General features: G+C 35.8%; 1 protein-coding gene across 1 annotated transcript; it reads right to left on the bottom strand.

The window, feature by feature from the left end:
• Window positions 1-16,084: 16,084 nt before the first annotated feature.
• LOC142342573 (small subunit processome component 20 homolog) lies at window positions 16,085-24,110 on the bottom strand. Its single transcript, XM_075393946.1, has one exon. It carries the CDS (start codon window positions 24,005-24,007, stop codon window positions 16,160-16,162), a length of 7,848 nt encoding a protein of 2,615 aa, XP_075250061.1. The 5' UTR covers window positions 24,008-24,110; the 3' UTR covers window positions 16,085-16,159.
• Window positions 24,111-24,730: the final 620 nt, after the last annotated feature.

Here is a 24,730-nt window from a genome sequence, read left to right as displayed (position 1 = left end):
AATATGGGTGTAATTGACTTAAATTTTTGCCACGCAATCCAACAAATTAAAAGTCTCTGCCTACGATAACGAAGTTACAATAACAAAATTGAAACTCATGTCCATTAAGGTAAAGTTTCTCAATTTAAATTGCCCTAATTCTGCACCACATTTGCATTCTCTAAATTTAGCGTCTATATCAGCATTCTCTAAAATTAGCGTCGTCCCGCTCAGCACCAAAAAGCTCAATTAACTCATATACACAATCAATTAATACCAGCCAATTTTCAATCCACAGGTTTGCATGCTAATATTTAAGCCATAACGCACGCCAAAAACCAAGTTATAGCAAATACAATTGAAGTTACTCTAAATATGCAACATTTTCCCACCAAATGTATGTATAAACATTTCTCGCACCACAAAATGACTCCAAAAATACAACATCCCCCCACACATTTTATGCACATGCAGTCACTAAGCGAGATAATCTCATTAATTTTGTTAAAATCGCACAAATTTAAACAATTTTCATACATACTTCTGAAACTTATCATTCAAAAGTAAATAGAGTTCTTTTCACCCAAAAACAACACAGAAAAGAGTTGCCTCTTTTCAATAACCACAAATCACTCAAAATAAAAAATCTCGGATCGCAATCTTCATCCTCATCACGAAAAGACTCTAAATGGCCAAGAAGTTGAGTCACATTTCAACAAACAACACCCACACTTCGGCCACCATAATCCACGACACATAATTCTTTTTCACCCTGCTTCTCTTCTAATCAGAGCACACCTTTATCAGAGAGCCCTCAAAATGTAACTTTTGAGAATATCATACACAATATTTTCATCAAACCACTGATAGCTTCAAAATCGTATATTGCAGTGACCTGGAAGTTGCACGTGGCATGGCTCGCGTAACGTAAGATGCACACAAACAATAATACTTCCTATAGAAAATTTGTCGGGCGATATGGGTGTAGTTGACTATAATTTTTGCCACGCAATCCAACAAATTAAAAGTGTCTGCCTAGGATAACGAAGTTACAATAACAAATTTGAAACTCATATCCATTAAGGTAAAGTTTCTCAATTTAAATTGCCCTAATTCTGCACCACATTTGCATTCTCTAAATTTAGCGTCTATATCAGCATTCTCTAAAATTAGCGTCGTCCCGCTCAAGATCTAAAAGCTCAGTTAACTCATATACACAATCAATTAATACCAGCCGATTTTCGATCCACAGGTTTGCATGCTAAAATATAAGCCATAACGCACGCCAAAAACCAAGTTATAGCAAATACAATTGAAGTTACTCTAAATATGCAACATTTTCCCACCAAATGTATGTAAAAACATTTCTCGCACCACAAAATGACTCCAAAAATACAACATCACCACACAATTTATGCACATGCAGTCAAGTCGCTAAGTGAGATAACCTCATTAATTTTGTTAAAATCGCGCAAACTTAAATAATTTTCATACTTTTTTCTGAAACTTGCAATTCAAAAGTAAATAGAGTGCCGATACCCTAATACCACACAGAAATAGGTCGCTTCTTTTCAATATCCACAAATCACTCAAAATAAACAATCTGGGAATGCAATCTTCATCCTCATCACAAAAAAACTCTAAATGGCCAAGCAGTTGAGTCACATTTCAACAAACACCATCCACATTTCAATCACCACAAACCAAGACACCTAAGTCTTTTTCTACCTGCTTCTCTTCTAATCAGAGACCACCCTTATCTGCGAGCCCTCAAAATATATTTTTTGAGAGCATCAAACACAATGTTTTCAGCAAATCACTGATAGCTTCGCTCACTACAAAGGTAGTTGTACTTAAGGAAGCAAGAGATTGTATTCTCAAAAAGAATGAGAGCCTCCTCAAGGAGATACATCCATATATCTAATTCTAAAAGAAATATCTCCTCGTGAAATTGTAGTCGCGATAACGACCGCGCTGCTCAACGTGCTTTTTAAAGATCTTAACACTAGCCAACCGTGGTTTTGGATTGATTTCTTTGGCCACGCACAGATGAAGTCCCTATATTTATCGGGAAACGATCGTTAAATCATTCGAATCTAAATCTTGCACATCGATTGGGAAGAATCCTTAATATAGTTTTCCCGCTGATGATTTCAAGTTTCAAGCCATAAAAAAATTGTAAGAAACCGCAATTCAAAATGATTTAGGGGGACCAATTAAAAAAGGTCAGGAAATTCAATCTTTCTGCTTTTAATTGATTCTCAAAATGAAGCTTTTGGTCCAAATGTAATCAAAGTCTTGATACATACATAGTAAACCATGGAGCGCTGCCTTCTATTAGAAACGATCAAGCAATATGTGTATTTGATAATCAGGTTAAACTGTTCTAATCGCCAAAATATTGATGTCATTGAAGCTCCAGCAAACGATAATTGCACTATTAGTTCACTAGAATGGCTTATAGGAACAATTAAAAGACGATCAATATGTATTTAAGAAGAAAAGTCTTCTACAAATCACAAAACATTAAAACCTACATAGGTGAAAATTAGAAAACATACCCGGCAGATTGCCGGAAAATAGCCGCCGTTGATTCCAATAAGCATGATTGGGATTGAACGAATAGAATATATTGAAAAAAAAAGATTTTTGTACAAAAATATTCTTTAAGTCCGATTTATTTTGATGGCATTTTGTAGTTGAACATACTTCTGTTTCTTAGAGAGAGGCTAGAGGGGCTACTATCAACACCAATAAGCATTAGAGGTGGTAACTAAGACTTATAGGAACGACGTTCAAATAGCGGGCATCTAAAATTAGGCTTTATGGGTTTATCCCGTTTCTATTTCCGACTTCAATTTTTTTATTCTGACTCTGTTCATTTTGAATTGCTTTGCTTAGCAACTGATGTTCAAATTCACTTTTAGCAGAATGAGAGAAGAGAGAAACTAGCCTAGAGAAGTCAAAAAGATTTCACGCAAAATGTCGAAAAAGCGGCAAAATAGTAAAGCGAAAAAAAAGTTTGACGAAGTTAAAAAACATAGCAGGACAAGTCCTGACGTACAATTCAAAGAATTTTCATTAACTAAACAGAAAAACTAGAACTAGAATGGACTATGAGTGAATTGGGAAAACCATTTTTGAAAAATCAGATAAAAAAAATAAGAAAAAAAACCAGAAAATCAATGTCAAAACGCCGCATGTGAACAAAAAAAAACCACTAGCGAGAAATGAAAATTTAATTCAAACAAAAAACCAGGCCTACAATGAGCTGTGAATGGATTGGGAAAACCATTTAGAAAAAAATCCGATCCAAAAACTCGAAAAAACAGTAAAAATCAGAGTGAAATTGCCGCATGTGAACAAAAACCACTACCGAGAAACCGAATTTTTGTTCAAACACCGTTTTCTCACTCTACTTTAAAATTAGAGCAAAAAAATTTCACGCCGCAAAACCACTCGCTTTTTCGCTCCATTTCCTGTTTCGGCGTGACCAAAATCACTACTCCAATTTGACTTCAAAAATCATGAAAATGTGTGAACAGATCTTAAAAAAAAAAACAGCGCCCCAATACAATTCAAATTCTTTGAAGTGTAAAAAAATACGAGCGCAATAATAGCCGGCTGAGAAGATGAGGGCGGCTATTAATCATTACTTAGATGAAAAAACTGTACACCTTGACGCCATCATCTCATCGGCTAGATATTGGCAAATCGGATACCGCAGTGACCTGGAAGTTGAACGTTGCATGACTCGCGCAACGTGAGATGCACACAAACGGGAGACACAATCAACAGGCAGGCATTCACTCCAGGAATGTCTGTCGTCCAATTCCAACCACAGAGGGCAGTCCAAACGAAACTGCCTCGTAAAACACCAGTTAACAAGCGATCAAAGAAAAACTGAGAGGATCTCTATGAGGTACTCTACGATAGAGAAAACAAGTCACTCTAAAACAAAAATTAAGGAATCATAAAAACTGCCAGAGACGACCGAAAAATGCAATCTCGCTAAGTTTGGTACACTAGAAGAGCAAAAGACGTCAGTTGAATTTAACGCTGATAGACGAGGCCCCATTAACAAAAATCCTACTGAATAAATTATCTTTTTCCACATCAATGAGGAAACTGGCAGAAGAAAGTGCCACATAAAAACACTGAACACAGTAGTGGAGTGTCGTCTAACGGTAGCAACATTTCAAGTCCGATGCGAAATCGCATTCTCAAAGAAACCGCTTTCTGAATGCTGCACAAAAATCAACAAGATCAGCTCCACGCGAGACATTGATTCCAGCGCCAAGCGCGCCCAGATCTGCTCTGCAACAAGTAAATTCACCTAACAAGGTCACCAAAACTATGGCAACTATGAATATACATCAGCTTCAACGAATTTCAATACGACTGACAGTTGACAAACCAATTCTAAGACCCCCGTCTCCTTCTTCCAGCAGCTCTGTGATAGGAAATATTCCGGATACTGCAAGTCAAAATCCACAACAAATCAAAATTTTACCAATTATTGGCTCAAGATCACCATTGGAACCAAGCATACGACCTCCGATTAAGCAATTCATTTCAGCTTCCGGATATTTTTTTTTAATCTCAGTGAGCGAGAAAGAAGTACCGTTTGACGATTAGTGAACCGGCAAGCAAAAACACAACAAATTTTTATTTACTACTGGTTATTCATAAACAGTAAAAATGTAGCAGATATTTTTAAACGGAGAAAGACTATTATTTATCTGTAAATAGGTTATGATTAAAAATTTGCATCTAGTTCGTTTTAATGTGAAAAACAAAGGAGTATATCATGCATGAAGTAATGTGCAGTAAAATTTCATTGATCTTTTTAGCTCACCTTATTTAACCCAATTTTGTTGATGATTTTAATTCAGATTTTTTTATTCGTCTCACTGTAGCATTTCCGCACTGCTGAACAACTGTTCGTTCGTATTTTATAATGACTTGAAAAAACCGACTAACTGCCATAGTTTTTCTGCAATTCAAGCTCCGTTCACTAATTCTGCACTAAGCTCTGCTGTTTTTAAGAATTTTTCTCTGTTTAATTTACCTTGTGGAAGAGCATAGAACTGTCGGAGGCCGCAATTTTGTTGCTCTGCCGTGTTGGCCGTGAAAACGCAGCTTTTGCAAATTTGATAAACTCTTCAATATTTGCACCACTCAAACTTCTTTGGTGCTCCATAGTGCAAGATTCGTTCAATGTCTTCAAATAGAACGGCCAATAGTTATTTTATCTGCTATTTGTAATGGAATCTTTATTTGTAATGGGTCTTTGGAATGATAGGGTTGTTCCAACCGATAGTGGCCCTGAAGTGTTTTCACTTATTTAACCCAATTTTGTTGATGATTTTAATTCAGATTTTTTTATTCGTCTCACTGTAGCATTTCCGCACTGCTGAAAAACTGTTCGTTCGTATTTTATAATGACTTGAAAAAACCGACTAACTGCCATAGTTTTTCTGCAATTCAAGCTCCGTTCACTAATTCTGCACTAAGCTCTGCTGTTTTTAAGAATTTTTCTCTGTTTAATTTACCTTGTGGAAGAGCATAGAACTGTCGGAGGCCGCAATTTTGTTGCTCTGCCGTGTTGGCCGTGAAAACGCAGCTTTTGCAAATTTGATAAACTCTTCAAAATTTGCACCACTCAAACTTCTTTGGTGCTCCATAGTGCAAGATTCGTTCAATGTCTTCAAATAGAACGGCCAATAGTTATTTTATCTGCTATTTGTAATGGAATCTTTATTTGTAATGGGTCTTTGGAATGATAGGGTTGTTCCAACTGATAGTGGCCCTGAAGTGTTTTCACTTATTTAACCGAAATTTGTTGATGATTTTAATTCAGATTTTTTTATTCGTCTCACTGTAGCATTTCCGCACTGCTGAAAAACTGTTCGTTCGTATTTTATAATGACTTGAAAAAACCGACTAACTGCCATAGTTTTTCTGCAATTCAAGCTCCGTTCACTAATTCGAGCCCTACACTTGCACTGCATTTTCCAATAAGAAAATATAAGTTCAGAAAACCTTGGCTTAAAGGTAGTACCAGCCGCCGAAGCTCACTCTCAGAAAATCTTTTACCGATTCGCTCTGGCAATACACATCAACAACACCCTAGCAGGACAAAAACGAAACAGTTTTTTGGTTTGGGCCATTGAACGTTCAAAGGAGTTTTTCAGAACACAAAAAAAGATCCACTTGTGATGATTAACGCTGGTCTTGGAATCGGCTAATTTCAAAATTTATTGGGTTATCTATAGGACTTCTTAAGTCCAAGATTCCTCTGAGAGAACAGTAACGAGGGTGTTTTCAAGTTCTTCGCGCTGTTGGGCACGAACTTCTATTCACGAAACAATTGAAAGGCGCGAAAATGAACACGAAAAAAACACCATTTTGGGGGCCTGAGTGCAGTGGCGTAATCTAGTCAAGGTCATCAAAGCCATTTCCTCAAATAGTAAGTTGCATTCAATATCTCTTCGGTAATTTTCAAGCAGACAATTTCTGGGTTCCTACTGCAGCTCCAATGACGTCAACCTTTAAATATCACTGTTTTACTCCTTATCAAGGCTGCCTATGTCAACTGTAGACCACAGTTCGCAGCATTTGGCCCTGAGGCCGCAATCAAGACCGAGCAAAGGGGATTCCACGATAAACTGAGATCGTCTTCTTCTGAGCCCATCAGGACACCGTTCTTAGTTACCAGGAATCGTGCTGTAAGATTAGTAAAAAAAGCAGCGGGTCAAAAGTATCGCCTTTTCTAATTGGCTCTCGCTGCTTGTAACAAGTTTGTCTTTGGTATAATAACTATGTCGGGAATATTTGAAATCCGTAAAAAACTGCAATGCCAGCTTTTAGATTATTGACTGCTTACAGCACGTCAGTTCGTTTGATGAAATTGAATGCATTGCAAAAACACTTGAAGAACATGATTAGGTGAGTAAAAACGAAAAATTAGTCATATGCAAACTGGATTCCACGCCATCCTCCATTCCAACTTTCCAACAAGATTTTGAAAATGTCTATGAATTCAGTTATTTGAATTTGCTTCTTTCGATAAGCAATAAAGCACTGCCCTACCAAGATTTCATTGACTGCAATAGGTTTGAGACTGGCTTTCGTTTTGGACAATTCTGATAGCAATGCCACCCATAAAACATGCGAAACAATTTCGCGAACTAGTTAACTGCAACCTGTGTTTGCTAGCGTAGTCAGTAATCGCAAAGAGTTGCGATTGATCTGAAGAGGACTACTGCACTGCAAGCAAAAGATATTCAGGCCTCCAAAGTACCAGCTAATTTAAACATGAAAAACAATGAGTTCATCAGTTCTATAACATTTTCTGTGCTCCATTCGTAAATTTCCGATTAAGAAAATTGTAATGGGTCTTTGGAATGATAGGGTTGTTCCAACCGATAGTGGCCCTGAAGTGTTTTCTCTTATTTAACCCAATTTTGTTGATGATTTTAATTCAGATTTTTTTATTCGTCTCACTGTAGCATTTCCGCACTGCTGAAAAACTGTTCGTTCGTATTTTATAACGACTTGAAAAAACCTACTAACTGCCATAGTTTTTCTGCAATTCAAGCTCCGTTCACTAATTCGAGCCCTACACTTGCACTGCATTTTCCAATAAGACAATATAAGTTCAGAAAACCTTGGCTTAAAAGTAGTACCAGCCGCCGAAGCTCACTCTCAGAAAATCTTTTACCGATTCGCTCTGGCAATACACATCAACAACACCCTAGCAGGACAAAAACGAAACAGTTTTTTGGTTTGGGCCATTGAACGTTCAAAGGAGTTTTTCAGAACACAAAAAAAGATCCACTTGTGATGATTAACGCTGGTCTTGGAATCGGCTAATTTCAAAATTTATTGGGTTATCTATAGGACTTCTTAAGTCCAAGATTCCTCTGAGAGAACAGTAACGAGGGTGTTTTCAAGTTCTTCGCGCTGTTGGGCACGAACTTCTATTCACGAAACAATTGAAAGGCGCGAAAATGAACACGAAAAAAACACCATTTTGGGGGCCTGAGTGCAGTGGCGTAATCTAGTCAAGGTCATCAAAGCCATTTCCTCAAATAGTAAGTTGCATTCAATATCTCTTCGGTAATTTTCAAGCAGACAATTTCTGGGTTCCTACTGCAGCTCCAATGACGTCAACCTTTAAATATTACTGTTTTACTCCTTATCAAGGCTGCCTATGTCAACTGTAGACCACAGTTCGCAGCATTTGGCCCTGAGGCCGCAATCAAGACCGAGCAAAGGGGATTCCACGATAAACTGAGATCTTCTTCTTCTGAGCCCATCAGGACACCGTTCTTAGTTACCAGGAATCGTGCTGTAAGATTAGTAAAAAAAAGCAGCGGGTCAAAAGTATCGCCTTTTCTAATTGGCTTTCGCTGCTTGTAACAAGTTTGTCTTCGGTATAATAACTATGTCGGGAATATTTGAAATCCGTAAAAAACTGCAATGCCAGCTTTTAGATTATTGACTGCTTACAGCACGTCAGTTCGTTTGATGAAATTGAATGCATTGCAAAAACACTTGAAGAACCTGATTAGGTGAGTAAAAACGAAAAATTAGTCATATGCAAACTGGATTCCACGCCATCCTCCATTCCAACTTTCCAACAAGATTTTGAAAATGTCTATGAATTCAGTTATTTGAGTTTGCTTCTTTCGATAAGCAATAAAGCACTGCCCTACCAAGATTTCATTGACTGCAATAGGTTTGAGACTGGCTTTCGTTTTGGACAATTCTGATAGCAATGCCACCCATAAAACATGCGAAACAATTTCGCGAACTAGTTAACTGCAACCTGTGTTTGCTAGCGTAGTCAGTAATCGCAAAGAGTTGCGATTGATCTGAAGAGGACTACTGCACTGCAAGCAAAAGATATTCAGGCCTCCAAAGTACCAGCTAATTTAAACATGAAAAACAATGAGTTCATCAGTTCTATAACATTTTCTGTGCTCCATTCGTAAATTTCCGATTAAGAAAAATGTAAACTGCAATAAGTTTTTTTTCTATCGTTGGGATGCAATTTTTGCACAGCTTCAAGAGCTGCCTTGTGGAAGAGCATAGAACTGTCGGAGGCCGCAATTTTGTTGCTCTGCCGTGTTGGCCGTGAAAACGCAGCTTTTGCAATTTTGATAAACTCTTCAATATTTGCACCACTCTAACTTCTTTGGTGCTCCATAGTGCAAGATTCGTTCAATGTCTTCAAATAGAACGGCCAATAGTTATTTTATCTGCTATTTGTAATGGAATCTTAATTTGTAATGGGTCTTTGGAATGATAGGGTTGTTCCAACCGATAGCACTTCAGCTTTTTGCAAAACAACACACTGTTGAGTCCATATACCAAAACCCCCATATACCAAGACAACGACCGCAGATTTTTTTCTTAAAATGAGGGGGCGAATTTCGGGTGCCCACGATTCAAACTTAATTTGTGAGATTTTCTCTCTGCTGCTTTTCTTTGTCGAAATTGAGAGAGAACAAACAGACGTAAGCAAAAATCGGATTTATCACAACACTTCAGTATCAAAGAAACTTATAAACTTTCGAAAAAAAAAATTTAAGTTCTTTCAAAGCCCAGTATAGTCTTGTGGTTTCAGATGGACCACTTCTGTATAATGTTTTGCAAATTGTTTTATTGTGCTTTTTTAAATTTTTTGACGCCGTTCGACATTTACTCTCAATGTTATTGACTGTTTTCTTAGATATACCCAACCAGCCACAAAATCACCCAAACAGCTCCAAAATTTTTTTGGTAATCTTTCCTGATAAATAGAAAGCACGTTAAAACAAAAATACTCGTTTTAATTAATTAAAACATTTAGGAAACTTATACTTGCACGAGTTATAATTTTTCCATAATCTAAAATTTAATACGGGAAATGCATTGCCGCCCGTCTTTTATCTGCCAAAGCGATTACTAATCTACGCATTCTAGAAATCTAAGAGCGGTGCCATATGAAATCTTGTTAAGTTAAGCCGCCACATAGTGACACAATTCCGTCGAATAATAAAACAAACATCCGTCGTTCAACTCACACAACGGAAAAATCCCACATCAGGAACATTACTAACTTCTTATGAAATTTTTTGGCATCAATCTTTACCCAAGTTACGTGTAGCTTCAATAGAGATCTTGACAAAAGTTTTGCTCCTTGTTTAAATACGTACTAATGGGTACAGTAAATAGTTAGCTGACAACTTTATTTCAAAAAGTGGAGGCAATAGCCACATATCAATGGTTTCGAAAGATTAATTCAACATTTTTCAAATTTCCAAAAATTTTGAAATTGAATAAATTTTTTAGACACTTATTTTCTGTTTACATCTCAGTGTTTCTTATATGTCAAGTAAAGTCTGGATAGACCCAAAGAAAAAATATTGTTCAAGATTTTATCGAAAGAAGAAGATTCTGAAAACGGAAGTTAAAAATTCAACAATTTAGTTAGAATCAATTTCTATTTTTTTAAGGATCTTTTCTGTCTCCATCGAGGCTTCAAGGACCCTAGAAGACTTCTTGCAGTGGAAAACTTCTGATTTCCAGCAAGAAAAGAGATGTCCAAATATTTAAGAACAGGGACGGCAACTGTTTTTAAAATTTGTTAAACCACCAGGAAAATACTTTCAAATTTGTTAAAACGTTTTTAAGAACTTTTTTCGTTCCAAATTTTTTCAAAACAACTTTATGGTTTGCAAATGATTCTTTTGGTTATCTTTGCATTGAAAAAATAGTCAACGATAAAAACAAAAATTTTTGCTTGAAAACGAACAGAAAAATCATGGGATCTGTGTAAATTGAAGATGTATCCCAAAAAAAAGTAGGGTCAAAAAACAATTAATTAAAATTTCAACTAATTCAGCAGTTTGAGTAATTCAACTATTTCAAATATTTTTTCAAAAAACTTAAATCCTGACGCGCAAAAAATATTTGTGAAGTGCCCAAATGTTTGTCGCTTCGGCACCAAAACAATCTTTTACAACAATTGTTTTTATTTGTTTTCCTCCTTATTCTGTATTTGTACTTTTTATAGTGTATCTACTATAGTGTACGCTAAAGGAAATCCAAGCATTATAATGAAAATAATCGTAAAATGTTCTTAACAGCTCTTCCTTCTATGTTGTCTTCCTTCTATCTTAAAAATAATTTTATTCTTTGTCTTGAAGTAGCACTTTGCATTTGGTATAATGAACAAGTTTTTCCAGTTGTAAAACCAAAATGGATTTACCATTTTTAATTAAGATTTTTCGGGAGAATCGCACTTGATTTGAAACGAAATCCTTTTTCTGTTCTTTATTTTTCTCTGCAATGTATTTGGAGTGCCATTTTAAAAACTGGAAACCTTTGCCATTTTGATCTTCGAATAATTTTCTTGTTCAATAATTTAAGCGGTCAATAATATTTTCACATCTTGTAGAAGGGTCTATTTTAGCGAAATGTCAAAAACCAAAGTGAAAACTGAACAAACCTTGCAGAGAATCAAACAAGATCACTACAAAACAAAAGAGAAACTTCAACAAAGATACACTCTAAATCATTCTTTCTAAGTTTTCACATTTTTTAAAAAGTTTTGTTCCACAGTATTCCAAGATTCAGCGACACAATTTTCAGATAAGATTTCAATTCTGCTACCAGTAAAAAAACAATATGGTATTCAATATGAAGAATTTTAATAGAAGAAGCCTCAAGAAAATTTAAGCAGATGTCTGCGGGTTTATTTATATTGAACCATCATTTTTGGATATGAATAGAGAACAAAAACATTCAATCAATTAAAGGTTAATCATTAACATGTTTTGCGAAAAATTGGAACAAAAGAAACGAAATTGTAACTTTAGACAAAATGAGAAGACAAGTTCAAATCTTTTTTAGTTAAGCTTCTAGCCGCCAAAAGTGCCCAATACAGGACGATTGAAACATCATTTTGAAGACACTGAAAAATTCTGTCACATCAAAGCCCTGAATCAGTATTGCCAAGCTTAAACCTTTAAATAAATTTTGACACACATTTCACTTTTAAGTGCAACTTTAACGTTTGCTATGAAAAGAGTTCTCATCACTCGTTAAACTGATTTTTTTTTGACAGAATTAGCAAAAGGATGGCAAACAGAACATTTAATGAAAACAAAATCTATAGGAAAGCAATGAATAAACAAACAGGTAAAGCTGAAACCCTTAAAAACAATGATCAATAAAACTTTTGAATTTAACTATGTCCAATTATTAAGAAAACGAACATTAAATTCGACTGCCTGAGCTCGATCAACTCACGACTCAACAGATTCGAACCCATAACCTGCAGGATGCCACCGCAACATCTCAACCACTAAGCTACAAGGGCGTTTATTATTGTTCGCTCACACTCGTTATTGTATCAGCAACAAATTTTACTGAACGAGAGGAACTTACACTCAAAAAATGAAAGTCACTCAAGTCTGTAAAACAGGAAAGAGTAAACCCACCACTCAAGTCACAGAATGTTCTAGAACCTTACGATGAATATATTAGAGCAACATCAATCTAAGATAGTCAAAAAAGACCCCTGAATATTGACAATATGGGTCCTTAGATTGAGTGTGTTTTGCAACAACCCTGTGGGAGTCAATGACGGACAAAGCAAAAAAAGACAACGACAAAGAAAATTACCAAAAAGCAAACTTAGTAATCCAGTGTCGCAAGCTAAGCGAACGTTACAACTAGGAATCACAATCTTCAAAAAGCATATCAAAAAGATTCAAATATGACAAAAAAGCTTTTCGCTGGGAATAAAATTACGCCGCACTAAAGGCTCAAAAAAATTATCGTTGTTCATGAGACTAAGAGAAACAACCACAACAAAAACATTTAGGACAAATTAACTTTTATTTTTCAAAAAGCAGTTTCTTAAAAACATTTGCTGTGAACTGAAGTCACTAATCAGATTCACCTCTTACTCATTAGCAACCAATGTCAACTGCCATTGATGAGATTAAGTGATGAAAAAGTAATAAGTACAACATATACTAAAAACAACTCCCAATGAGATGAATCCTAGTGAAATGACCTGTTCCTAATGAGATGAAACAATAAGACAAAAAAAGTATAAATCTCAAAACTTGAAAATCATAACAAAATCATTATATATGTTTAGAACAAATAGTGTCAAAGTCTTGAAAATCACTAGCCATTAACTCAATCACCGAATCAGGCTCATTTATGCCTCATTAGCGAACAATTATGCTGTCATTATTGATCTTAGGTGATAAGACAACAAATATTAAAAAAGGGGCAAACATAAAATTTTCAATAACATTTTATGACAAGTGCAAAAAAAAGAGTTAGCTGCCCGTCAATGATTTCCATCAATTTCAAATAGGCGCCATTATAAAACATGTATCATATTAACAAAATTCAAGACAAGAAACACTGCAAACAGCAGGCAAATTGTAGAAAACTCAAGAGAAGGCCAATAATGGCCTCAGCTATCACTTCGCAGCTAATAATAAATGCTTCGCACATTTCAGAACAATTCATAAAAGACGTTAAAAATGATTTTAATAACACAACCATAAAAAATATATGAAAAAGAAGAGAAATGTGCAAGCTTTTCTACCCGGCGTATCAAATTTCGCGCTAAAAATTATTTAATTCAAAACTATTCTTAAAGACAAATTAAATCTGCAAAAAATTAACATTTGAATTGATCAAATCGAAAAGAAATAACATAGCTGGAAGATTGCCAGAAAATAGCCGCAATAACTTCGTAGATCTGCAGTCTAAAAAAACAGTTAAAAAGACAGGCAAAAAATTCGTCTTTTGCTAGAAGGCTGATATGTCAAAATTGATTAAAAATCTGTATAAGTTTTTGCTGCCTCTATTAACTGCTCTCTAATAACCTTCATTTAGAGTGACACACATCCAAATGACCTTATCTCTTTGAATTAAAGTAAATTAAAGTAGTCAATTTCAAAGTGAGGAAGTCATTTTTGCGAGTGAGGTCAAGTGTGACCAAAAATTTAATCACGCAAAAGAACAAAAAAACTGGCTCCACAGAGCGAAAAATGGACAAAAAGCAGATTCGAAGTGGTTGTGACGTCATATGATCGTAAAAAAAAACGAAACAAAAACATAGCCGGAAGAAATGCGGAAGCGACTCGAAGCATCAAAACTTCACAAAAAAACCGTAATTGCAGCTGAAGCCCTTACATTTTGCTTTAAACCATTAACTCATTACCTCCCCAGGTCTGATTAAAAAATTAGTTAAATTTAAACCACTTTCACAAAGAGAAACAAAATGCTGCAAAATCTTATTTTATTAAAACTTTTGGTAACGTTAAAAAATACCATAATAATTAGGATGATCAAAACACTAAGAGGCTGAGAAAGCTGACAGGGCCATCAATATCCCTCCAATAATTCATGATTCCAATATCAAGGTCGCGAAAGCAAACGGCAGATAATAATCTTAGAAACTAAGTTAAATTTTTCAAAAAAATGCTCAAATTTACGAACCAGAAAACAACTACTTCTTCTTTGATGTATATATTCCAGAAAACATGATCTCATACTAATTCAAAAATTAAACAAATGGAGAAGACAAGCAACAAAATAATAATCAAAGGCAAACAACAATTGTTCAACAAAAAAAACCAGGACTGAAGAAAATTGCAATAAGTAGCAATAAGTGGAAACTTTGGACGAAAACCTATGACAAAAAGCTGAAATAATTCAATATTCAACAAAAAATTCAACTCAACGAAAAAAATGTAGGTGCCAGGACAAAGCCAGAATGATACCAACCAGAATGTGAAAAATATGGACACAATGTAAGGAACACAGTAACAAAGACAAAATCTTGATTTTTGAAATTTAAAAATCAAAATAAAAAAATGAAAAAAAAAAACGAATACATTTTATTGTTCAGCATTCGAGACACAGTAAAGACAAGGAGTCATTCAGGAGAAAGATACATCCTCCTGAACGGAACAAAAAAGGAGAAAGTAGAATTTAATCCTACAAAACATTTTGCAAAAAAATGTTCATAAATTTTTGAGACCGCATTTATGAAAAAAAAAATAAAAAAAAATGTTTTTCAAAAATTTAGCGCCAAAAAATGATTGAATTTTTATTGAAACTAAATTAAAGTCTCTCATGCTGCACAAAAAGACTAGTTCTAGTGATTAAAAACAAAATAAACAAAAAAGTGAGATCAATAGGAAAAAAACTACCAAAATTGGATTAGCGTATGTACAATTTTATAAACCAAAAGTACATCGAAACAGAAAGAGGCGTTGAGTTTATGAATTATCAAAGGGAAGTTGCTATATTAACTGATTTTTGCCAAAAAGACGGCTGAAAGATCCAAAAAATGAAATTACTAGAAAAAAAGCCGAAAATTAAATTAAAAAAATCAAGAAATATGTGCCAATTTGGAACTTCGAACGCATTATTAGGCTCTGAAAAACACTGTGGTATCAATTTCAGAGGTTTACATTTCAATATAGCATCGAATAAAAATTATTTCTACAAAAACCGAATTACAAAAAAATGGGTCACTTGGACGAAAAAACGGCCAAAAACGGTTATCTATATGTGCCATTCAGTCAAAAACTACTTGTCAAAGTCAAAAAGTCATTCACTAAACGCAGCACATGATCAAAAAACTTCTCTCGCTCAGAAAAAATTAGTTCACACGGCAATTTCACTCACATTCGCTTTTAGGTCAAAACATCGTCTGAACAAATAGTACTCCCGGTAAAAAAACCGTAAGAAAACCAATACTCCTCTTAGAGTCGTAAAAAGCCAAGAGAAGGCCAATAATAGCGCCAGCTATTGCTGTGCGGCTATTAAAAACCAAACTCATCCAAAGAGCCATTTAGACTTCATTGAAAGAAAAATTCAATAAACGATTAAAAACGTGACAAAAATCACACAAGTTTCGAAGATACCCCTGTTTATATTCTTGCAAGTGACTTTCTGCACAGCATTTTTTTCGCAATATGCTTAATTAATTTTTCGTTTCATTATTTTCATCGGCTAAGCCCCAACTTTCTGTGCCACGAATGCTAAGCTGTCATCTGCTTAAAAAAACTTTTAAACAAAATTGTATCATCAATTCTGCAGATTTTCCACTTTTAGATATGGATAACACTGAAATTTTTGTGGTTTAAAGTAAGTCTTCGACCAAAATTTCATCTGAGTTTTTGACTTTGGAACCTAGTTTTCCTTTTTTCGAAGGCACTTGTCCTTTCTTTTCTGCCATTTTCCTCTTTCGATTAACTCTCCGCTTTATCGTGTCTTGTATTTTCTTAGCTGCGTGAAGTTCTGGGTTCAAAACTGCCTCCCGCTTTCTGGTCACATTCCTTTCCAACTTTCTCTCTCGCAAACTGGCAACTATTTTTGAATAATGCCAGGACAAAAATGATCCATCGCCGTTAACATTAACCAGCGATTTAAAGGATTTTTCGAAACTCTGATACGTGTTCTGAAAACTCTCAGCAAACTCTGTATTCGATTCGTTTGATTTTGAAACAAGCTCCCTGACCACGGGCTGTAGTAGCTTATGCAAAGACTCTGCGCTCAATTTTTGGCAAGTTTCAACAAATTGATGACTTTGGAGAATAAATTGATTCCAAGAAAAGACAAATTGTCGTTTCGTGAAGCATTTATTATTAAAACGCATTTCTTTCATTGCTAACTTTCCCATTTCGTCAATGACAAAAGGTAACAAAACAGTACCCAAAGATTTTTCAGACAGAAATTCGGAGGCAAAAACAAGGGTCAAATAAACAATGTTTTTGAGTGAAATATCCATCAACTCTTTACTGGCTTCAATATAAGTTACATTACTAATTACATCTGAGATAATTTTTTTCAAGAAATCATTCAGGTTATTTTCTTCAGCTGTTTCGTTAGAAGACGGCAAACAGGAGTGAGCAAAAAAACTCGAGCAAAATTCAACTGCTTGGAACTTTGAAAACACTAAAGCAAAAATTTGGCAAACTTGAACTTGAACCCACTCGTGCGGGTAACTGACGTATTCCTTCAACTTTTGGGCAATTTGAGCCAGACTTTTCTGGTACTTAGTCACAGTTTCAGCAGAAGTTAAGTCAATAATTGCCAAAACTCGGTGTATAAGTTTGAATACAGTAAGAATAGTGTAATCTACAGTTCGGGTGCGAGATTCGTTACTTTCAGATTTCGGAACTGAATTTGCCGAATTAGGTAGCAAGCTATCGTGTTTAACGTCGCATTCGTCCAACGCTTTGTTTGAAATTTCAAGAATATCTGATAATTTATCGTCTAACGAACTTCGGAAATTTTCGACCAAAATGTCCATTACCATAAAACCGACCATAACAAGCGAAACGTCCATATACTTTTTCATCCATTTAAGAGAAGTTTCTGTAAAATCTATGTACTCTTCTTCACCAACGCGGGACAACAATTTGCCTAGACAGAGTCGGGCAAACTTCCTACAATTTTGGGAACTGTCCTTTCCCACGGCTAAGCAAAGAGGAAAGAACAACTTTTCGCACATACTGTTCAAAAACGATTCATTTGCTTTAGTCACAAAAAGAACCAAAAGCTCAATGGCCGACTCACGACCCGTTGCTTCTTCGTAGTTCACAACTTGGGCTAATACGAAATCTAAGCTTTTTTCTGTCTTTTCGTTAGCATAGCCAATCAGATAGTCCAGGTAAAGATTTCTGCAATTTATTCTGTTTGATGACATTGGAGATTGAATCATTAATTTTGATACCTTACTCACAACTTCAGTCACACTTTCGTGTTTCAGTCTTCGTGAAATAATCGCCTTTAATAATGACAAACTAGCTTTGACTTTGTTTTTATCGTTCAAATCTTCCTCAATATGAGCTAAAATCACAGCTAATTGTTCTTTTCTTACTGTCAAATTTTCATTAGAAAGAAATACTTTCATGCAACTCAAAACAACTGGAACTAATTCTTGGGTTTCAGACGATATCGAAGTTCCTCTGCAAAACCGTTTATTGATCAAAATCAACCGATCAAAGTTTTCAGAAGTCATCAACCCTTCCAAGTTTACAGCCAAAAATTCTTTCAAACATCTGATAGCTTGAATCAGAACAGGCAAGTAGGAAGAATTCAAACTTTTCACAACTAGCGGCGACATGTTTTGTAAAATTTGTCTAACCTCTTCTTTTTTCAAAGTATTTGCATCAACTTTACTTGTCAGTTTGAGCAAAAGCTGAAACCCAAATTGTACGAAAACGTGATGATACGAAAACGTTATCACGTTCGGTCGCCTATCAACAGCCCGCGTTGGCACTGGATCCAGCAATCTATAATCTTTAGGTTGCAACCTAACATCGCGTTTCTCGGAACTTGTATCTTTCGCTGTTTTTTCAAACATTTTCAACAGATTTCCGTTACAAACTTGCTCAACAAACGTGAGAATTTCCAAAGTTTTCAGCTTCTTGTTCAACAGTATTTCAGCTCCGAACTTGTTCAAAATGTCGGTGACGATTCGTTTGTTAGAGTTTGTTTCTTTTTCCTCCAAACCTTCTGATAACGGTTTCAATAGCTCTATTAGATTATCATTGGAGCAGAAGTAGCCAATCAAACCATAGCAAGGAACGGCATAGCTCTTCCTAGCTTCTTCTGTTTTTGATATAAGTTTTGCGGAAGTTCGTTCTTCAGCGCCAAGTCCAAAAAGATCGCGAATCAAAAATTTTCCGATTTCTGTCAAGTTTCCGATGGTAAAATCACCAGCTTTAAAGCACGCTTTAGCTTCTGTCAACACTCGGTACAAAGTGAACACCAAAATATGTCTCAAGTACCCTCGATCCAGTAATTGAAATAGATCTTTAATCAGTTGATTCAAATATTCGAAGTCCAAATTTGGCAAAATTTGAAGAAGAACCCCCCTTGTCGCATGTCTGACGGATTTATCGCGAGATCGCAGGAACCCACAGAGAGATAGGATCAGCTTTTTAATTGTGAAATCTTTTCTTTTGGCTGGCAAATGCTTTGCTACATTGTACAGTCCAATATGCACAGGTAACTTCGCGATAATAGCATTCGATTCGTCTTTGTCAATAATTTCGGAGTCGGTCATTTTCTGGTTCATCAACATTGCCAAAGTTCGTCCTGCAAAGGTATTCAAAACAACGTTTGCCTTTTCAATTTTAGTAGAATTAGTCATATACTGCGCCAGCATGTCATTAGAGCCGAAAGCTGTCAAAATAGCCGACAAAACACGACAAGCAACTTTCGGGTTTTCATTGTTACGATTGACCATTAGCAGACATCTTTCGGCTAGTCGTACTAAAGTACTCAGCTCCATTTTTGTGGCACAACTTTTCAGCAACTCTATCGATGCTGTAATCAGATTTGGATCTTTAACCAGCTCAAATTTAGAAATGGAAATCCAGGCGATTGGAATCAAGAAAAACGTGCAGGTTGACATGCAAAATTTGTCTTCAAGAATAAATTGTGAAATTTTAATCAAACCTCTACAACGTCTTGATACCTGCAACTGCGCGATATCATCAATAAAATCAACTTTTCCCGTTTGCAATACTCGCAACTCGTCCAAAATTGAATCTTTTTCGTGGCAATGTTCAATAAAACACTTGAAAATGTTCATAATATTAATCAAAACAGCATCCTCAGGTTTAGATTTCAGCATGTTCGAGATTTGAAATTTGACCATTGAGATTATTTTTGCATTAAAGTCAAATTTTCTGATCAAATAATTGACGGTTTCGACACAGCGATCACGAACTGCAAAATCCTCAATTGTTTCGATGAAATAGCAACAATTTTTGAAAATAACTGCAATTGCAATTACGCAATCTTGCGGTCGCATGTCTTCCAGTAGCGCTGGTATTTTTGAAAAATTTTCAAACCTCACCGCATAATCTGGTTCGTCAACAAATTTTGGGTTCCAGGAATTCAACCCTCTTAATAATTCCGCGAATTCCGAGCTGATGATGGAATAAATATTGCACAAGTCATCGCGTATGCTCATTGGTAAGTTTTCCGAAAAATTTGCGGCGAGTGTGAACAAAACTGCGTACGGACTTTCACAATTTTTCAACAGAGTCACAATTAATTTGGTAATATCTGAGCTCATGTCAATTGGTAAAATTTTTCGTTTCTTGCTCATGTACGCAGCTAGTGTCGTGGCTAAGGCCAGGCTCTGTTGGGGTGATGTTATGTCACTAACCAAAAACAGCAATACTTTTAAAAGTTGCATTCGTTGAACGGCGCTCAAGCTTTTAAACTTGTCCGAAAGCATTTTGTTCTGCAGAAACTTAATCACAAAACATGAGTGCGATTTCAAAATGTTTTCATCTTCCGAAGAACTCGTAGGTTGCGAACTTCCGACTTCCATTTCATCACCTGAAGAATCGACCTCTTCGTCATCGTCATTTACATCATTATCTTCAGTTTCCTCCGGAATTAGCAGAACCAAAACCCCCAACACGAAAAACTGCAACTGGCTCGGCGCATTGGGCTGTAAAAATTGGCACAAACAAGCAAGCAATGACTTGGAGTTTCTCGAATCAATTTGGTAGTTCAAATATTTCCTGTAATACGAATTAGCTGCAAAAGACTGAACAAACTTTGCTTGAATTGAAAGCGTTGCTTTTGAAATATCCTCCGCAGAATTGAACATAAGAGCTGGTTTCAGCAAAACTTCACAAATTGATTTTACTTCCGAGTCATCGAAGGGTTCCGTTGCAACGTCCAGGTATGATAACAAACAGACCATACCTTGTTTGAACAACTTTTTATTTCTGGTTGATCCACTCAAACTGTTGCTCCACGACTTTTTGCTTCGCTCCAGCGATAGACAGATGTTCAGATTACACTTTCCGAAAACTTTCATAATTGGCAAAAAGGAAAGGCGCTGCATATTTCTCAAAACCTGCTGAAATATTAGCAAAAATCTTGACAAGTCCGCAATTTCAAACTTCGAGTGGTCAAAATTAGAAACCTGTCCAGCAGAAAGCAAGTCAGTGAAACTTGAAAATGTTTCCGTCAAAAAATGCTCCTTTTCTTCAGAATTCAAATAGTGAACAAATTGGAAAATGTAGCGAAAGCGTTCGTCTACATTTGAAACCCAGCCCGCATTAAAAACACGGCCCAATAAGTATAGCATAATTATTTCTAAGAATTCACGTCGATGAACTTCGTTCACGATTCCATTTTCCGAAGACAACTTCAAATCTGTCAGACCCTTTTTGACTGTCTTATCAGAGCAAAGTTGAGATAAATAGTCTTTGTAAGGGTTCAAGTACGGCAGTCCAAGTTCGAGCAGAAAATCAAGCGTCGCGTTTTGGAGAAAGCTTAGATTTGATTTGAGCATTTCTTTCAACAACTTGAACAACTTTTCGTCTTTTCTAATCAGAGGATTCGAACTTAGAGCCGAGAGCACTTTAAAAAACGACAGTAATGTCGGAACATGTGATTCTTTTTCCTCGAGTTTAACTTTTTCCTCGGATTTTGACAGCGTGATTTCAAGAATCTCTTCAATCTTTTGTAATCTTCTAGAATTCGAACAGAAAAAATCTCGTGCCAGAAACATGAAAAACTGAGTTTTGATTTCTTTCGCGACAATTCCAGACAAACTTGGGTACATTTTGAACATTTCCAGAACGATCTCTCGCTTTTTCACTGTCCGGATGATTTCGTTTTCCGGGTTAAATTCAAGGAGGGATTTCTCCAATAGATTCGAGTCACCAGAACTGCCCACTCGATTTTCGAACCAAATTTTTGCGTTCTCATTTCTCTTGTCCGAGTTAAAAGCTTCATTCAGAATATCACTGAGAACCTTTTTGACAACCTTGTGATTGCCATAACTTGACAAAATGTCTTCGAGACCTTTCTGTAATGGAACAAACCTAATAAAACACAACGAAAGCAAAAATGCGAAGCCAATTTCAACAAAATCGGAGGGTTCCAAAAATTTAGCCAGTGAAGTATCTAACTTCAGTTTCTGGATATCTTCAAGTTTTAATTTTTCGCAGAGCATGAGTCTTTCGCGAAGCAATTGAACGCTATTTTCAATGTTTGCGATTCTTTGAAGTCTTTCAAAGAAACCTAAAACTGCAGAACTTTCATTTTTCTGGTTCGAAGCTTTCTGTTTAGATGGTAAACATTGAACAGATGCAAAAACTTGAACTGTCTTTCGAACAACTTCAAACCTAAATGATCGGAAATTTGGTTTCAGAATTTCCGCGAGGCGTTTCAAATCAATGTTATTTTCTTGACTGTTTGAAGAAATATAAACAGCTAAAGCTGACAAATTATCCAAATCCTTTGGACTCTTCTCAATTCTAGACAGCAAAAGCTGGTTTTCATCGGGAGTCATTTTTGAATGCTCCAATTTGTACCGGAATGTTGCTTTTTTCCACAGATACATTTCAAAGCTTTCGCTGGTATCCATATCAATGGAGCATTTTGCAATTTCGAGGTTCCTTTCAATTGATTTAAGCGACTTTTTTGCCCATTCAAACTTAGCTGGCAGGCAACTTGCAACAAAAACAAGTCCAGCCTTTTCAATGCATGAAAGGTCATTCAATTTCGAAAAATGATCCAAAAACCTATACATTTGGGCAACTATTTCTTTTTCAGTCGAATAATTCGTTCTCGAGATAGTGTAAACAACAACTGCCAGTGCCATTGATCGGTTTGATTCACTATCATTGATTTCAGATCCAAAATACTTAACCGATTCCAGAACCAGATTCGTAACTTCAAACAAACAGCAACTTTTCAGAAAACTATTGCTCTCCGCTTTCAAGATTTCACAAATTAGAGATGCAATCGCAGGAAAGGTATTTGGCTCAAATCCGAAGAAAGTCTTCTTAAACGCTTTGACCTGTGTTGATTGCGACTCAACAGGAAACGTTAAAACAATGGAGCAAAGATCCTTCCACAAATGCAACTCGTGCTCAAATCTGACCTCCAAATTAACCAAAAAGTCAAGCACTCTGTTCATGAGGTACTTCATAACAAGTCGCCCGTTTTGAAAATTGAGAACTTCTTTTAATACAAGGTAGATTATTTGCAGCTCGTCAGTCGAGGTCAAAATATCAGCAATTGTTTTCCAACAAAAGTTCACGCTTTCCTCCCGTTTATTTGGATCTCTTGTAATCATCGATAGCAATCCCTCAACAGTACTCGTGAGCAATTTTGTAGGCACACTCAATTCTTCAACATCAGAATTTACCGGATGGTTAGCTATCAGGCTTTTGAGCAAACCAGGAAACCGGAAGCTAAAATCAACCCCAACACCTTTGGCGATTTCAGTTATGATTAGTTGATAAGCTTCAATTGCCTTTTGTGTCACATTGAAGTACAAAATGCGTATAAGGTCATCAGATTCGACCAATTTCTTGGCAACGAACGCAAAGGCACCAGACGCAAATTTGATCTGCAATTTTTTCTTCGATTCCATGAACAGCTGCAATCCACTCAAAAGGTTTGCAACATCCGAGGACGAAAAACAACTTAATGTTATTTTAATACACACAGTGATACAGTTGAATACAGCTTGCAATGCGGAAAGGGATCTCAGTGTGTTCATTTTGCCTCCTAGAATTGTCACCAGGCGGTAAAAGAACTGATAAAAATCAGTTTGAATATCTTTGCAGAAATCTGTTGTCAATCGCATCAAACCAACTAAACTCGAATCGTCGCAATCCTCTAAGTTGGACTCCAAATGCGCAAATATTTCATTTTGATGGTAAACAATTTCTCGGTACGAGCCAATGAAAGGTTGCAGTAGTTTAACTGTTTTTTGGAAAGTTTGAGTCTGACTTTCAATTAACTGAAGTTGCAAACCTGTGGCTAGAAACGATTGATTATCATCGTCGTCAATATTGGGATCAGCAACAACGCGTACGGCTCTTTGAATATTAGCAACAGATATTGAGTTTATGTGATCGCTGAATGAAGTGTATTTGAACAAGTTTTCATCTTTTGCGTGCGTGCGCAATTTTGTGTTCGCTTTCGGCATTATCAAAACCTGGAAAGAAAACTACTCAATCCTCTCGCGAAATTTCGAAGTCATCTCCAAAATATACGACAATAGTTCAAAAGACATTAAAAGAAAAGCGCTGAAACACAATCCAATAATTTGAAACATCAGTGAACAATGATTGATAAAAAAACAATAGAATCGGAAGTACATTGAAGTCGAATGCACACAAAAAAGGAGAAAAATTTTTCAATTAGAAAAATTTGAGACAACTTGGAGCTATTACGTCTAAAGAATATACTGACCGAGCAAATACTACTAATATTTGCAATAACTGGAAAAAATCCTATCTAGTCATCAATTTTGAGTTGATCAATTTCATATTCGCTAACTAACAATCTAATATGAAAGATCTTTTTTCTTTTGAACTATATTTCTTGTGAATGTGCTGTTATATTACATTAAATAGGGTAACCTACAAACTGAAACTTGACGCCTCCTTCGCTTATTCCCCGCTATTGATTGGTTGTTAATTAAATAGCGAAATATCAATTCATAAAATTATGCCTCTTCTGCAATAAAAAATGATACCTAAGAAAATAAAAATGACTACCAGGAACTCAAAAAATGATAAAAATTGCCAGAGTCACATTTTTTTTTCAAAAATTGTAGTCCACAATATCTTATGATACTCAATATCTTATAAGACAACAAAATTTTCAATGACACCAAATAAACAGAATGTATGAAGCAAACATTATT

This window comes from Convolutriloba macropyga, chromosome 7 (assembly GCF_964194025.1).
Source record: "Convolutriloba macropyga chromosome 7, txConMacr16.3, whole genome shotgun sequence".
In the NCBI taxonomy this organism is placed as follows: domain Eukaryota; kingdom Metazoa; phylum Xenacoelomorpha; order Acoela; family Convolutidae; genus Convolutriloba; species Convolutriloba macropyga.
The sequence above is the reverse complement of the archived record's forward strand: the minus strand, read 5'-3'. Positions and strand labels throughout refer to the sequence as shown.

What these genes read in the sequence shown, in the direction of transcription:
- LOC142342573 (XM_075393946.1), bottom strand. Translation starts at nt 24,007, where the DNA reads ATGCCGAAAGCGAACACAAAATTGCGCACGCACGCAAAAGATGAAAAC.